The sequence below is a fragment of the Ptychodera flava genome, chromosome 4 (assembly GCF_041260155.1).
Source record: "Ptychodera flava strain L36383 chromosome 4, AS_Pfla_20210202, whole genome shotgun sequence".
Lineage (NCBI taxonomy): Eukaryota > Metazoa > Hemichordata > Enteropneusta > Ptychoderidae > Ptychodera > Ptychodera flava.
The window spans coordinates 44485849-44502662 of NC_091931.1; the positions used below are offsets into that span (position 1 = coordinate 44485849).

At 38.7% G+C, this 16814-nt stretch overlaps 1 protein-coding gene across 1 annotated transcript; it reads left to right on the forward strand.

Moving 5' to 3' along the window:
* The first annotated feature begins 1473 nt into the window (after positions 1-1473).
* On the forward strand, positions 1474-9141 carry LOC139131911 (tumor necrosis factor receptor superfamily member 11A-like). The gene is made up of 4 exons (XM_070698226.1): positions 1474-2173; positions 4132-4420; positions 5075-5248; positions 7605-9141. Exons 1-4 carry the CDS (start codon positions 2102-2104, stop codon positions 8024-8026), a joined length of 957 nt encoding a protein of 318 aa, XP_070554327.1. The 5' UTR covers positions 1474-2101; the 3' UTR covers positions 8027-9141.
* The last annotated feature ends 7673 nt before the right edge of the window (positions 9142-16814 follow it).

The window sequence follows — 16814 nt, forward strand, 5'->3', positions numbered from 1 at the left end:
TGTACAGCAATTGCTAGGTGTCCTACACACTGTGGTAGTCCAGTGTAAAGGAGGATAACATATGACAATATTGCTTTGTAATTACGGATGTGAGTGCCCTAGCTTGCACCTTTACATATACCGCCATCTATATCTTTCCATAGCAACATATGCCTTATTTCTTACAGGATTTTATTCAACATGAGTTTATACGTTGTAGCGTGGGGATGGGGAATGGCCCTCATTCGGATTTTTCTTCCGTCACATCATTTCATGGTGATTTCTTCGACTACCGCGTACCTCCCCGTCGACTGCATGTGTGTTGGATTGATACAGAGGGCGCTTGTGTTCGGTCGAACAAAACAGAACCAGAACGAATGACGAACATTACCATTTCCCTTGAATGACACAGCCTTGCACATTTGCCAGGTCAAACGGCAACATATTTGATTGGTTAATGTCTCTACTCCAAATTTCTAGGTTAGTGGGCTCGCAAATTAATATTATACATGACACAAAGATGAATATCACACTGTACTGCGGTGTGTATATGATTATTCTTGGGTCAGAGTCCAACCTACATTGTGACATGAATTGATATCTGTTAAGAGGATATCTTTCTTATTTCTTCATTGACAGAAGATTTCTATGAAATTTTTGATAAAATGTCTTCTCCCGAAACCAGTATTGTAACCCTGCATGGAAGGATGTCTTGTTCGCAACTGAACTGACAATTGTTATTGGTGAATTCTAAAGTAGTTGTTATGACCTCCAGTAAAAGAAGTTGGTAGTGTCTTGCATTGCACCGTTATATTTCATTGTTTTTTTTCAATAAAGTACAATGCTGTGACCTGGTTCTGTTTTACAAATACAGATTTTTGCCCCAGTGTTGTTGTCAAATAAAAAGGACAGGGCGTCACCCAAAGTTCTTTGTGATATGTGTGTATTGCTATTATAAACAGATGGATTCCGCCACGCTATTATATAAGAAGTTTTCACCCACGAAAAGCAATTCATTTCTATTAATAGAATGATCGATGAAAAATATACGTTCTAAATAAAAGAAATGTTTAACAATTGTGACCACTGACTGTCAAGCGCTCACCTAAATTCCATATGTCAGCTTACATGCGGTCGCGTTTATGTATTCGGTGAATACTTTCCGTCTAGAATCGGACCTCGAGAGGTAGAGTAAATGTCATAGGACAACTAAGGTCAATGATGAACGAGTTTTATATGAACTTTGGGCTATCAACAAATACAGACACGTGGAAGAATAGTTGAGATGATAATGCTATCAGTTTATTTCAAAATAGTTTTCCTTGTGATAAACCTTGCCATGTCTTATCGAATCTGTCATCGAAAAAAATTAGAAATATTTTAATGGCTTAGTCGCCAATCTTATAGGTGTGCAAAAGTGCAAAACAGTTGTGTACTTCGTCCGATTGCTATCGGCTGCCTGGGGGATAGATCGCCAGTCGACCCTGGGTCAGTTTACGTATATTGTTTTCGAAGCAATCAGCATATAATAACATGAACATCGTGAAGAATTCCGAGATTTAAAATCAAATGACGATCAAATTGAAGTCACTTCTCTTTCTTCACTGCGAATGAAAATACTCTTTGACGTGTATCTCAGCATGAATTGCATTTTTCCTATAAATATTCCATTTTCTCTAATATCTCCTTTACAAGTTAGGAAATCGACTGTGACAGAGGATAGGAAAGGTTTCTAGCAAATGTTTACTTCAGCTTCAAATTAGTCTCGCGAGACTCAAGCCTATTGCTCCCACTGTAGAGTATCGCTGCTTTTCAAAACACCGCATAAACACAAAACATGAAGCGAAACAACAACCTTGTAAACCTTTGAACGGAGGCTCGTTTATCACAATGCCGTGGATCGATGTCGACGCTATACATACGCTGACAAACTAATTCACATGCAAAGCATCGCACCGCAGTTGAAGTAGTCATTGTTCAAATAGGCAAGCTTGCGATCACCGGGGCAGGTCGGGTCATTCTGCGACAGAGCTTGGCGGCGACTTCTCGGCTGTTGGGAAATCGACCTACATGTATTCGGTTGTAACGTAGAGATGAACAGGGACTTGAAGTCGTGCTGACAATGATGTTGACCTTATCAACGACGAAGACAGCTTTCACAGCAGTATTTCTTCTGGTTTGTCTACAGTACACGGTAAGACATTATCAATCAGTACCGTTGTTTGGCGTTTCTTACTCATAACTACAGGGCTCTTTAGTCATAGTTCCCGTCATTCCCCGTATGCAGACGGACTGTCAGTGAATTGCTAAGATCCTTTAGCACGCAGTACAGTGATTTACATGTCCTGGGAGGCGAGATTCAACATTAACACAAAATAAAACACATATAATCGTTCAACATTTCTTCTCATCAAAGAGAATAGATGCAAGATGTCTACAGTCTATGTTCTAACGTTACGTATACTGTATCACAGATGGTGCTCTTCGTTTACTGGCAATGATATTTGTGAGTTGTTCAGTTCACAAACAGCTAATCACATAATGAGTATACATGTCTTAGAGGCCGCTATTCTTAATCCCATGTCGTCTTGTTTGCTTTCATCTCGAGACAATTCGTATCCGTTATAAACGTCTGACGAATGTAGTCGCTGATGAAAGACGACTGTATGAATACAAGACATGCCGTGCGTTGGCGTGGCAGGAACACGACCTCAATACGTGACATGAGTTATTTATTGCCATTGATTTGTACCTTGACTGTGAGCGGCCGCCAACAAACAGTCTGTAAAGCAGCTCTATAGTGTTTATCAAGCAACACCTTAACAAGCACTTTTTGTATGATTTACGAAAGGTGTACTTGAAATCGCGGTCAAAGAATGCAACAACACTGCGTTTGCCGCGGGCCTTTGATGTTTTTTTTTTGAAACTTCACCAAATGAAAACAAGCTTATGGAATGTTATTTATTTGCCAACACTCAGTAAAAATATGCGATAAAAAGACTCTGATCAAAGTTCGACGAGACAAACAAGACTGAGAGATTAAGTTATGACTTACGCCAACTGGTTAATAGGGGAAGTGTTAACACACGTGGCAGTGTGGTTGTATTTGTCATAAATAATGGCAACTGAACGTCTACACATAGCCTCGCACCCACAAAGAGCCCAACCAATTAAAGCAAACTTAATTTTATTCTTTATACATGTACACTAGTTTTAAGTTGAAGTAAAAAAAAGCAGATTGGCTTAATCGAACTGTTATGATAGTAATTTGGCATTGGCAAAGGTTCATTACTTTTGATCAAAATCTCAAATTTCCCACATCAAAAATATCATTTTGGCATGTATTCGTGTCTTGACGCAGAGGCACTAAAATGCTTACCGCAGGCCACGCGAATTAATGTTTTTAATGATAGAAATATGAGATTTTGATCGAAGGTAATGAACCCTTGGCAATATCAGATTAATATCGTAACAGAACGAAAGCCTATGTCATGTTTGTTGAAAGGTGCAATGGCTATAAGTTTTATTGACATCTTCATAAGTTTTGTTCTGAAAACAATTACCCTAAACATGTTGAAAAACAAAGCCATGCCTTGCCAATACAACGTATTATGTACAATGCTGTGTTCAATTGTTGACAGGAGAATTCCGTGAAATCCAGACTATCATTCAATTGTCAACAATAACATCCATAATACTACACATAAACATGCTATCGTTGTGTCGATAAGTTGAATACTAAGTATTTCAATGTGATATTGGGACTATTAATGCAAGATACGGGGCATATCAGTATTCATTTATGCAAATTATATTAATGAGCATTGTTTATATATTGAAATGTTATGCTAATGATTCTTTATCAATATTGAATATGTGCCCGAATCGTGCATTGTATATATTGGGAGTAGAAAGAGAAACTGCGTGTTGCGAACAAGCATTGTTAAATGACCCTCCAGATAATGGACCTTTAATGATTATCGAATCTTGGTCCGTACCGAATTTTGATATCATGACCAATAGATGAAATCAATCAATGCATCAGTGGACAGCTACGATGAATTTTGTCTGCCTCTAACATGTCCCTAGCTGTTTTTCCGTACTGGTTGTTATCATATAATTGATCGATAAATTTCTCCACATTTCCAACAGTTCTGTGACTCCAATTGCGGCGGCAACCGTCACAAGTACCAACTTACTGACGACGACGGCCAGCCTTACTGCCGGACATGCAAGAAATGTCCCCCGGGTACCGGAGTTTCGATACCCTGTGACAAAACACGAAACACCGAGTGTGAGATATGCCGAGCCGGCAGTTACTCGTCCCGGTGGAGTAGGACAGACACGTGTCGGCCGTGTAATGGCTGCCCGTCACATCTAGTGACGCTTAGAAACTGCACCAACACGAAGAACACGAAATGTGCAAGGCGCTGTGAACAAGGTAGGTGAATGGATTACAGTTACGTGTTGTTCGAAATCCATCCTAATTGACATAAAAAAGTTATAGTGAAAGAATGTCTCTCCTGCCAGCACATTATGTCAAAATGATATCGGTATGAAATTTGACTTCAAAATCATGATATCAAAGTACAGTTTGGTCAGACCGAAATGATCTTTGGGACATTACTTTCATATTTTTAGGATTATATCAGTTCGCTTTGTGCATACATTGCTAAATGAATGGTTTCATCGTGTCTAATGTCATTCGGAAATGTATTTCGGGCTGGTTGACACGACAAGACAACGATGACGAAAGTCTATCGACAATGCGTTGGTTAGATACTGTTACCATTTTGGGCAGTCTTTGTTTAGAGTTGCTCGGTCGAACATCTCCATAATAATAGTGTTCCACTTAGTGCAGGGATATACATGCATTCCGATCATTGCAAAGTTTGCGATGTTATTGGCATTTCGATTCAGTTAAAAGTCAGGGTTCAATTACACCTAGCTATGGTTCAATGGTGACATCAATATTTTCTCAAAACCTTACACAGCAGATTTGCACAAACTCTGAAATACTTTTCTCAAGAGTGTTCTAAGCTTTTTAAAGAAATACACTGAAATCTGACGATATATATGTATCCTCCATCGACAGGGTACTTCTTCAACAATAACACCGATGAGTGTGTGAAATGCTCCAACTGTCCCCTGGATTCCCTCGGAGATTCTCCAGGATGCATCCAGCAGAGACTACATGGACAATTACAATGCATGCCAACCAGGAAGGTTTCTTCTTCTCAGAAATTACTCAAAATGATCGGTTACTCGGGTAAGTTGTTTGGTGTACGGGTGCCATATTTTGTACTCCGATACGTTTGAACGCTCTGATCCTGCGGTAGCAGTGTGAAATCAGCAAGACTTGTGAACTGCACTAAGAAAAAGATATTTCTCTCCTTCTGAACTGTCGAAGAATTTAGCATGTAAACTGATAGTAAATATCATGTAAATACACTTCCATGCCCAACACAAAGTCAATTGTCCCATGTACAAGCTTGAAGGCCCAAGTTTATTATTTTATTATCAGATTTATCAAACAGTAAATTTATTTACGTGATGAACATTTGAATGGAGAACAATATATTGATAGTCAAAGTGTTAACGAGCACTTCTCGCAAACACTAATGCGAGAACCAGGGATTGTGAAGAGTACCTTTAATGGACTGCGTATTTACTTACGAAAGTGGGTTATGACGCAGCATGATACAGTTGTTTGTGAGTGCGTTTTATTACCGACCTATCTTACATGTATCGACAAATTTATCAGAATTTATTGTCTTATATTTATATTGTATGCACAACTCTCGAAATCTTACCATTCTTAGCTAGTCTTGCTCTTGTGAAATTCATTTTGAATGATGTCACCAAATATTTCGAATTTCAAATATCGGTTTGTATAAGGTTTGTTTATAATGATTTGCTTCAATCAAAAAATTTTAGGTGACTACCAAAATTGTTACTAGTAATTGTTTACTATGACAGATAGTGCAAATTTCCCGCAAGAAAAGTATGAGTAAATATGACATCAAACTGGTCCAATAATCATTTTCATTCAAGGTAATATAATACCAGGTCCATGGAACATTTGAGATTTACAAATTTAAGTAGGACCATCCTGAACCACTGATAGTGGTGGTACCAGGTTTACGGAATGGGTAAGCGTACCCTGCTAGCATGCTACACCCGTCAGGATTGGTCCCAAAATGTCTAAATATTGTATGAAAAGATACAGGATATGAATCACTGTAATAAGTCAAAGCCGGGAATGCTGTCGCTAATCATTTGAGTGACCGAGGTGTCATATTTAGCCACAATGTCATCATATCGACCGTAGAAATTTTTGAAAGTCCTCACGAGTCTTTTGGATGTATATCCCTGTCTCTCTAATTTTGATACTATTAAGCTGTGTCTCATTTGAAAATCAGCTTTAACTATCAAATCAGTTTTAACTGTTAAAGTTGACAGTTTAAACCTTCATTTCCCGAGCCGAGTTGCGCATTAACGCTCCACACTTCGCGAAGTAATCTGATGAAAACATGGAAAATAAGATGTAGATATGACCTCCATCATAGACTCTCGTTTTTCTCGAGGGTCTATGCCCCCATCTTGACTTTCTTGGTTCGTTGTTGTTCTCAAAGCTATCGCTTCCCTTACTAGTGACTGCAACAATGAAGCATCAAGAAAGATAAACAAACAAATAATCAAAACAAAGCCGAGATTCGCCAGGAAGATTACCCCGGAACATGTACCTACCAAATACTTACTCTAACCCAAGCCCTATCCAAAACCCACACTAGATAAGAAATGCGGGTTGTAAATATCCATGGGGTAGATTTCTCCCACTTCGTTCGCATACCTGTACAATGGTAAACCAGTAAATATCAAAAAGGACCAAAATTACAGATAAGTATTGGCAATGTTACAAAGTTCAAAAACTTTATACAAATACATGAATGAAAAAATCCCTGGACTGCGTACAAATTTAGTTCAATTACAACTACGGGGACCACTTGAGGTCTTCACAAACGTTCGATGATTTTTTAAACTATTTTTTAGTGTTAAGTACAGTTTCTAGTGCCACTCCCAAAAGTATGTTGAGATACACAGTATTAAGCTTGTCAATTCAGCTTGTACATGTGTAAACTGCATTGTTATTGTTGATTAATTCTGGTCCAGATTAGAATTCACAGGTAAAACGTAATAGTACATTTACACGTATAGACTCTGCGTTGACAGGGTAAGTAGTAGGTGTTTCAACATGTTTTAGAGGGTAGAACAAGTACTTGCCGATTACTACAGAACAAAAACTTTGAAAAAAGATCATCAAAAGTTACAGTTCCTGGCTCTATGAGCGTTAGATGCCGGTATTTATATAAAGGGGACCGGAAGACAGATATTTTAAGGTGTGTTCGAAGGCAGTGGTTTAGTTAAACGTGAATTTGAAGTAAAGTTCAAAGTTGTCTCCTTTTCTATCATTTTCCACATTTCATGTCACGTTCCTTAACCACATTTCATGTCCGGCATCATATCGAACACGACACTCGTTAAATGCATGCACACGTCTCTCAAATCGGTGGCGATTTTTTTTATAATCATGACTCTAATTAGTCAAAATATCTCCCTTGCAGGAATGGCAAACTTTGACACGGTTGAGCGAGATATTCCCGGTCCATCGGAAGAGAATAGCACAGACTTCAGGCATTCTACAACGGAACAGCCCGAGAAAGTTTATAAGATACCCAAAGAACATTATTTCACCCTACCGACCATCCTGGCATCGATCATCGTCATTTGCGTGGCTGTCGGAATTGCGGTGTATTGCGTCCTTCAAAGGCGTCGCATTTATACACTGGAAGGGAATTATAATGTTCTCGACGAAAGAGCTCTTGTTCGGGAATCGAGATCAGATGACTCATTTCAGGAGACAGGGTATCTGAACCCGTTAGAGGAATTGGAAAGAAAGGGTCGTCGAAACCTAAAATATCAAGCCTTGGACGAGGATGTACTGTGGGAAGTAGGCCAGACCCCAAGCACAAGTACAGCAACATAGCGGTATTGATCGACAAACATTCATAGCTCATCAAAAGACCAACAAGTACTTTTGCCATTACAAAAATTCACATGATTTTTCGAGATTTACGAATAGAAACAAAACGATTGCAATGCAAATAGTGATCTTTAATTATGTATACATTAGACGTCCAACACCGTGTGGTGACCATTGCACAAAGTTGTCAAAGTCGGCCTGGTATAGTAAGGCTCGAAATCAGTGCGTGTGTAAACGACAGTGGTCATGCAATTATTTAATTCAATCACGTGTTTCCATGCAATTTCATGCATTACGTATCTTCGATATCGATTTAGGGGAAAGCTGCGAGCCAAATTACAGTCCATTTATACTGTTAAGTAGTTCGGTACTTGGGTTTCCTCGTTTCCCACACGTGTGTTAGTCAGTATGGAGCCAATAATGAGTATTGCTGACAGTAAATGGAACAAAACTACTTCCAAGCATATCTATGTAATGTAGCACATATGTAATAGGCCAGACATCACCAGTGTTTAATGCTTTTTGAAGATTGACGAAGTGACTCAGGTTTCTTTTCCCCCTTGTGTTGTATTTTTGTGAAAAAAAGGTGTGACATTTTTTGAACTGTCATTATCATGGCCACAATAGTATCTGATAACTACTATACACGATACCATATTTAACACCATTAAATACTCATTGTGGATATAAAATGCTGGTTGATGATCTTAGATCTTGAAGAGCATAAACAAGTTTCTCGATGTTTTGTCCACTGACATCATAACAGAATTCCTTAAGAAGCTCCTTTTTGAAATGATTTTTATCTTCTTTCAGAATATTTTACGGTGACAACGTTTTATCTTTTCTGTGACGAATGAATATCGTACAACTATACAGTAGTTCAGAAAGCGGTCATAATAGCCAAAAGCTTTTAGCGTTTTAGCCAAAGGCGTTACTACAAGATGTATTCAGTACCTGCATTTTCAGAACGTTCAGTTCGCGGATGATTTAAAACCAAAATAGGAGACGCTGCGTATATTTATCAGTAATAACATGTCTGTTTTCGTGAATCACAATTCCTGTGTATGCATCGTTATCGTATCATATTAAAATGATATGTGGAATGGAAGGTTTGTAAATTTTGAGAACTGTCTCGTTTTTTTCCTGACTATAACCATCGTACTTAGAGCCAGAATAATACTCTGATGGATTAAATTTACCCAAGGTGCGTTATCTCTGTTAGATTATAGTTTGCAATAGTTGCCCTTACATTTTATCACAAGGAGTCTAATTTTTCAGTTTCCAAGTGTATACGCATCCTATGCAAAAACAAACGAGACTCGTTTATGGAAAAGTGACATGTTTCACATGAGTAGAACAAAGAAATTAATAGTAAGGGTTCTACATGGAAAGATATGCTTAAAGGGATACAGTCGTCGGAACTGCGCCCAAAGGTCGCCGGATGGCACCCACACGACCAATGTAAACACTGTATCAAAAGTTCGATTGTGATTAATGAAATATTATAATTCCACGTGTACATACCTCAGATGTGACAACTGAGGGACCAGGCTTAATTATGTTAACTTTAGGGAGAAAAACAATACTGTGTCCAATGGTAGAAAAATGTTAGACTTGCATCGATTGTCGTTTCTTGGCAGGCGGGAGAAATAGCGTTAGATGTAAATATAATCATACGATGCAGCAGTCGTGTTTGGTGGGATTATACATAACCCGAATTTCGTGACTCGCCGATGGGCTGCCAAAATTTCAATACAGTTTGCTGCTACCATGCTGCCTTCCCTCCATTTCCACTGAGGGAAAGCCTTTCAGCTCCAAGTAAGGGTCATGACCTTTCAGAATTTCATGACAGGAAAATAGGACGAGAGAGGCATTAGCCAGTCACCGATGCTTACGTTAATTTATAAACAGAGATTTATCTGATAAGGCAACAGATGATGAATGCCATTAGTATAATTAGTTTTGTCTCGACAACTCTTCAACGGTACAACAGGTCAGGGACGCAGGGTTTGCCATATTCTGATTACAGCTATCTATCCATGAGATTCACAACAAAGATTACATCGTTATTTTGTTTTCAAAGCCGGGCCATTCTCCACACAGACATACTAGTGTGAAGGCAGAAGAAATAGATCTTTCTCTTAATATTTCGTGATAGCAAGGGATTTGAGTTATTAAGAAACGAAGTAAGCACGGGTTATCCCTTGGATTGCTGTAGCTTAGGTCTGCTATCGTAGCTTAGGATATTGCTCGATTATTTATTTAGTGTACCGTCTTGACAAGAACTAGATTTATTATACTACAGGGCTGCATATAGTTAGTGCATCTTCTATCTACTGTATTTACGTGCATTTAGGAATTGAAGAAAACATTATCGTGATATTGTCATTTTCTTTAAATTTTCACAATAAGCTTTACATGATACTTGTTTGTGAAAAAGTATGCATATACACACCCAGATACACGTACATTCGCAGTAGTATTCGTATACACATGTACACATTACGTACAAAATATATATCATAATATCTATGTTAGTATATAATATTACATATACCTGTATAACTGTAATATGTAGTATTATGTATATGAACTATAAAAGGTAATATTCTGGAAAGAATGCATTTTTAGCTATACGTAGCATCAACTGGGCTGGTTTTGTATTTCCATTAGGCAAATGCTTTCATATCTCTGATGCATCAAAATGACTTTACCAACATTTGTACGTGTCTGTGTACAGGGCCCGGATTTATCTGCCAATCGTAATGGACGTGCATATTTGCAACACATGCATGACTCATAAATTTGAGACGCCAAACTCTCATTACTTTAGAGTCAGATACATCGACAATTTCGACTCGCAGAGCCTAGGGATGCTGATGTTTCGTGAAAAAACTAAAATTCCGTTATATACCTGTATAGTTCATCACTAATTTAAAACGTGCGGTTTTATCAATAGATAAGCAAGGACATTGGAAAAATACCATGTAGCATTCATGAACAACACAACACAAGTCGGATTTAGTAGAGCAAGCGTCACCAACGCCGGTGTAGTGATTGTGTGCGGCATCTCGATCCGTTCACAACGCCAGACTTCTGTATCAAAATGTTATCTTCTATACCGCAGGCACAGCTTGTATTGTAGGTGGCACATCCTATCATCTTTTAAACATTTCGATACTTCTGTTTAAGGTTGGCCAGTAGCTAATGTGCAGAGACGAAAAATCTCAGGACATTGGCGCTATTCATCAAAATCATCGCTGGAAATTGTCTTGGAAATAAATGCCCCCCTCCCTCCCTATAGACCTTTCTTTATTCTCTCTCATTTTCTCTCAGAAAGGCGTTAAACTTACGCGGCCCGGCGTTGATGCCTTGTGCTTGCTTCTTTTGAAGTTATTTCTATCGGCACTTCGTATCGGATAGGATTATCTTTTATTGGAAGGATGGAGTCTACGGTATGACGGCTACAACAAAGCTGCCTCTGACATAACAAACTGTATACGTAATTTAATCTTTTAGGAATGCCATAGAGTGGCAGAAAGAGCTATTTGTGTTCCTCTTTTGAAACCGACCTCATTTTTTTTTATTTCAGGGGACAATAGTGATACCTCTGAGGATAGTGGTATGCTTTATTTCTCATTAGGGGCCAAAGCCTCATCAGTGAAAGAACTTCAAACCATGGCAATCGCTTGGGCCCCGCCAACGCTGCTTGCAGCTTTTAATTTTGATCTATAATCTTGCAGATAGAATATGTGTTTGAATATGTATTGATACCATAGTCTAGGTGCAGCGTACGCTACGCTCTCCCTCCCCCCCCCTCTCTCTCTCTCTCTCTCTCTCTCTCTCTCTCTCTCTCTCAAAATATACAGATATCCTCGTAGGAAATTAAAGTCTCGATGAACGTTATAAATAATAACACAAATTACTGCAAGTTACAAATTACTACAAATTAACCAAGCGTCATGCACGCTGTTATCATCAGACAGATACTTTGCCCGATTTGGATTTTTTTGATTTCGCAAATTGATACTTCTGCATTGCAAATACTTTCGTACCGCCGCTGGCGGCGCCCTACACTTCGTGGGGTTTTCGCGTGCATGTGGGATTCTGAATGAGACTTCCGACGTGTCTGCACTGAGCTCTGTCAACACGTTGTTGCGACGTCTGAAGTTTGAAAATCACGACACAAACTAGGTCAATTTTTGGCAGAAATTTCTCCGTTTGTCAAGATTAGTACATCATGACTATTAATTTGATCGCCAGCTCAAAAAAATTGCTCGCCACTCCTGAACCTTGGTTCAATAAATCTGATGAACAAGATTTTTTTTTCTCTGGCCTTTTTTCTCTCTGTCAAAGTGTTATCTTATATACCGCAGGCACAGCTTGTATTGTAGGTGGCACATCCTATCATCTTTCACTTTTGTCTAAGGTTGGTCAGTAGCTAATTATCTGTGGGTCCATAGCTGTGGTGATTTCAGACGGGATTCCTGCCTTTTACTGGCCCCGTTAAAATGGTAAAAGTCAAAACCAGCCCGTAAAAGGCAGGAATCCCGTCTGAAAACACCACAGCTATGGACCCAAAGCTTGTAGCTAATGTGCAGAGACGAAAACTCTCAGGACATTAGCGCTATTCATCAAAATCACCGTTGGATATTGTCTTGGAATTCGATTCAAAATACTTTCGTACCGCCGCTGGTGGCACCCTACACTTCGTCGGGTTTTCGCGTGTATGTGGGGTTCTGAATTAGACTTCCGACGTGTGTGAAGACCTCAAAGTGGTCCCTGACTTCAAAATGGTCCCCGTAGTTGTTATTGAACTAAATTTTTACGCAGTCCAGGGATTTCTCCATTCATATATTTGCATAAAGTTGTTAAACTTTGTAACATTGCCAACACTAATCTGTTATTTTGGTCCTTTTTTGATGTATGCGCTCACTTCTATTACTTTTTCATAAAATCGCTCGCCGCTCCTGAACCTTGGTCCAAAAATCCGAGGAACAAGATTTTTTTCTCTGGCCTCGAGGAATAGTTTCTACATATGATTTAAGTAAGTACTTGGTAAAACTGAACTGTTAGAAAAACGAAACAATCAAACTTACTGTTCATGAGGGCGCAATTTAGTTTATCGGAAAAATATAAATTGTGTGAGGCACCCTTGTCTCATCCTCATGAAGTTGAATACTTTCTCGCAGTATTCAACTTGATAAGGGTGTGAGACAAGGGTGCCCTTTATCATCATTACTGTATATTATGGCAGCAGAGGTGCTAGCCGAAAATATTCGTAAAGATGACAGCACAGCGGGATTCATACTGCCAGACAAACAAGAGGAAAAAATTAAGAGTTATGCAGATGATACGACTCTATGCTTGAAAAATGTAGAAAGCAATACACAGTCGTTGAAAATGTTTAACAAATATGAAAAAGCAACAGGTACTAGGTGCAAAGCTGAACAAGAAGAAATCCAAAGGGTTATGGGCTGGGTTTTCTTAAAAACGGCACTGATTCAGTGGAAGGGATCGATTTTTCAAACAAGGTTTTACAGATCTTGGTAGTTGGGTTTGGAAACAGTAACACATCTAGAGAAAACTGGAAAACAGTTTGGAGAAATTTACGAACTGCCTGAAGATCTGGGATACTAGAAATCTGTCGTTATAAAGGCATGGCAATTGTAGCTAATATGCTGGCTGCATCAACATTACGGTACCTGGCATCATTTGATCACGTACCTAAGGAAATTATTAATGAAGCAAATAGTAAACTATGGAATTTTATTTTGAGAGGCAAACGAGAAGTTATGAAAAGGGGCATTTTCATTCAAAGATATGATGACCGTGGCAAAAAAGTTGTCGACATTGAAGAACAATTAATGCACTCCAATTGAAGTGGCTTATGAAATTATTTGAGAAAAATCCAGATAAAGGGACCCCTAAATGGGCTAGCTTATCAAAGTATTTCATAGCGAATTTTGACAATAAACTGAATATAGTGATTATCACTATCTCCAACTCACTTTCAAAGTCAATAACAACCGAACCCAAATAGTGTATGGGAATATGTTAAATACCTGGAAGTCCTTAGACTTACAAGAGTGAATTTACCAACATCAAAACAGAATCTTCTAGTGAAGTTCTGTGGTATAAAGACAATATTAAGAATGAAGAGTAATGTCCTCTTTTATGAAAAATGGTCAAAAAGTAGAATTTTAAGGCTTAAGGACATCTGGAATGATAACAGAAATGACTGGCTTGGACAATGGGAAATAATTGCAAAAAATTAGAGGAGGTACAAATAGACATGTGCAAGAGGAAATTAAGACAGAGTATGATACACTCCTCAATTCAATGCCAGATTCCTGGAAACAATTATCACTTCTAACATCCAAAATGAAGAAAACTATGATATTTTAGGGGACTGTGGGCACTGCCAAAATTCATGCACCTTCAGGGCTCGAAATTAGCGGTAGTCCCGCGTCCACAGACTACCAACTTTTCCCTGGGGCTACCAAAACCCATGAAATGGTAGCCCACATGGACTACCAAAGCCTTGGACATGAAATTACTTAGTGGGCGACATGATGTCGATCGCTGTGAGATGACCGACGCTCATACAGTCAACCAAGCTGGACACAGAAAGGCCAGACTGTAACTTTGTTGTGCAAATTAAAAGGCGACAGTGCAGTCTAATTTGTTGCGACAAACTTTCAATAAAATATCATTATCTGAACTGATGTACTTGGATGACAGGTTCGGTAAATGATGACCAATGAAAATTCATTTTTATAGTTATTTAATCAAATTGTATCAATCACAATTAACACAAATTATTCAAACTGCAAAGAAAAAGCTGTCGGGCCATCCACAAATTACGCTTTCCGAAGTGTACAAGATCATCCCATGATAGTGTACTATGGTGGAGAAATACACCCAAAATTGCCCGCATAGTATTCGGAACATGTAATGACTGTACCAAGTTGTCATCCTGAAACTAACAGCCAACCTATTTTTAGCCATGTTAGGGAGCCTCATATATTACGGCCTGGGGGGGTCGGAGGAATGCTTTCGAAACTCCAAAATTTCGAGTAACCCCCTGCCAACCATGACGTGTTTGAGTAACCCCCCCTCTCTGCTACAGAAAATTTGAGTGACCCCCCTCCCCCCAAAAAAAATTGGGAAAGTTAAATATCTATACAGTAAAATGGATTGCTGCTGCGACAGGCCCTGTACAGACCCTGATTAAACCCTGTGGTATAGGTCTTGTCGGAAGGAGGTTCCAATTGCTGTGGCAGGGGCTGATGTACAGGTCTGTATCCAGTGCTCTGGTGACATGCAGTTATTCTGTAGGATTTTTTTTCAAGAGGGGGAAGATGTGGTGCGAAAGCACACAAGAGACCGTTGGAGCTTTTGAAAAATAGAGATTAAAATGGTGTTATTTGGTGGCACTTGGGGAGTATTTTTTTCGTATAAAAAACTCAAAAGAAAATAAATCTGAGACAGTATTCCAAAACTTATATTTCAGTTCACTGATTTCAACTATATTTTTTGAAACCGAAAAAATAGCGACAGACATACATTTATTCACATTTATTATTTATTATTATTTTCCTGCAATAAAAGATGGGTTTGTTGTCAAGGCATTCAACTGGTTTTAAACTTTATAGCATCAGAATAAGCTTGCTTTACACATTTTTCCCTATCGGTAACCTATACAATGTAGAATATAGAAAGCAGACGTTTCTCATTAATGATCAGGCAAGTATATCAATCTTTAATCAGGAAATACTGAAAAATGTACTCAGTACTAGCCTCTAACATAAGGCTTGCCACGTCGAATAGCTGATCATTCTCGTCTGAAGATCACAATAACGTGAAACACATAGTGTAATGAGATTTTAGTTTCTACTTGAAACCACCTGTATTATGATTATATATATATATATATATATATATATATATATATATATATAATATATATATATATATATATATATATATATATATTATATTATGTGTGTGTGTGTGTGTGTGTGTGTGTGTGTACACAAATACCGGGTATGAATATACATATCTTTACTATTATTGTTGTATTAATTCGTAACTCCACTAAATGCTTCAATACATGTCAACAAAATTGAGTAGCCCCCCTTTCTTGTTCTCCACTTTTGAGCAACCCCCCCTTGTAGCTTTCGATTTTTTGAGTGACCCCTCCCCTCAGATTCCTCCGACCCCCCGGCCATAAATAATGACGGCTCCCTTACGTTTATACGTGCTGAGTGAAAAGTCGTCATGGCAAACATCAACAATTGCATATAAGCTCTGCGTATCTGTGAATAGGTTGTCTAACTTTGAGGCGTCACCGTTGTCCACTACACATGCTATACCGTTCCGAAAGGCTATGAGCTGCAGGTATTGATGTCAAATGACAAGAAAATTCACTTTCTGGAAAGAATCATGCGAATAAACTTTTCATTGTCTATTAAAATATACACATAAATATCATTCACAAAAAATATCTTCATTCATGCATGGGTTACCAGACCTTGTCACTGGGCTGCCAACTTCAGAAAATGGTAGCCCAATGGCAATGCACAATGGGACTACCAGGGAAAAAAGTTAATTTCGAGCCCTGACCTCTGTTTAATATGCAAAGTCCCAGTTGCAGTGTGGCGAAAGCGCAGTGGAGCAGAAATGCAACGGAAGTGACAGCGCCGCCACTGCTTTATCGACCCGATTGTGCGCAAGCTTATGACCCCCTAAAAGCTAATCAATTCTACACACCTCTGAATTCTTAACT

Excerpts from the sequence above, each read along its gene's own strand:
- LOC139131911 (XM_070698226.1), top strand. The coding sequence starts at position 2,102 with ATGATGTTGACCTTATCAACGACGAAGACAGCTTTCACAGCAGTATTT. Across the intron at positions 2,174-4,131 it reads TGGTTTGTCTACAGTACACG|TTCTGTGACTCCAATTGCGG; the intron begins GTAAGACATTAT and ends CATTTCCAACAG. Across the intron at positions 4,421-5,074 it reads TGCAAGGCGCTGTGAACAAG|GGTACTTCTTCAACAATAAC; the intron begins GTAGGTGAATGG and ends CTCCATCGACAG.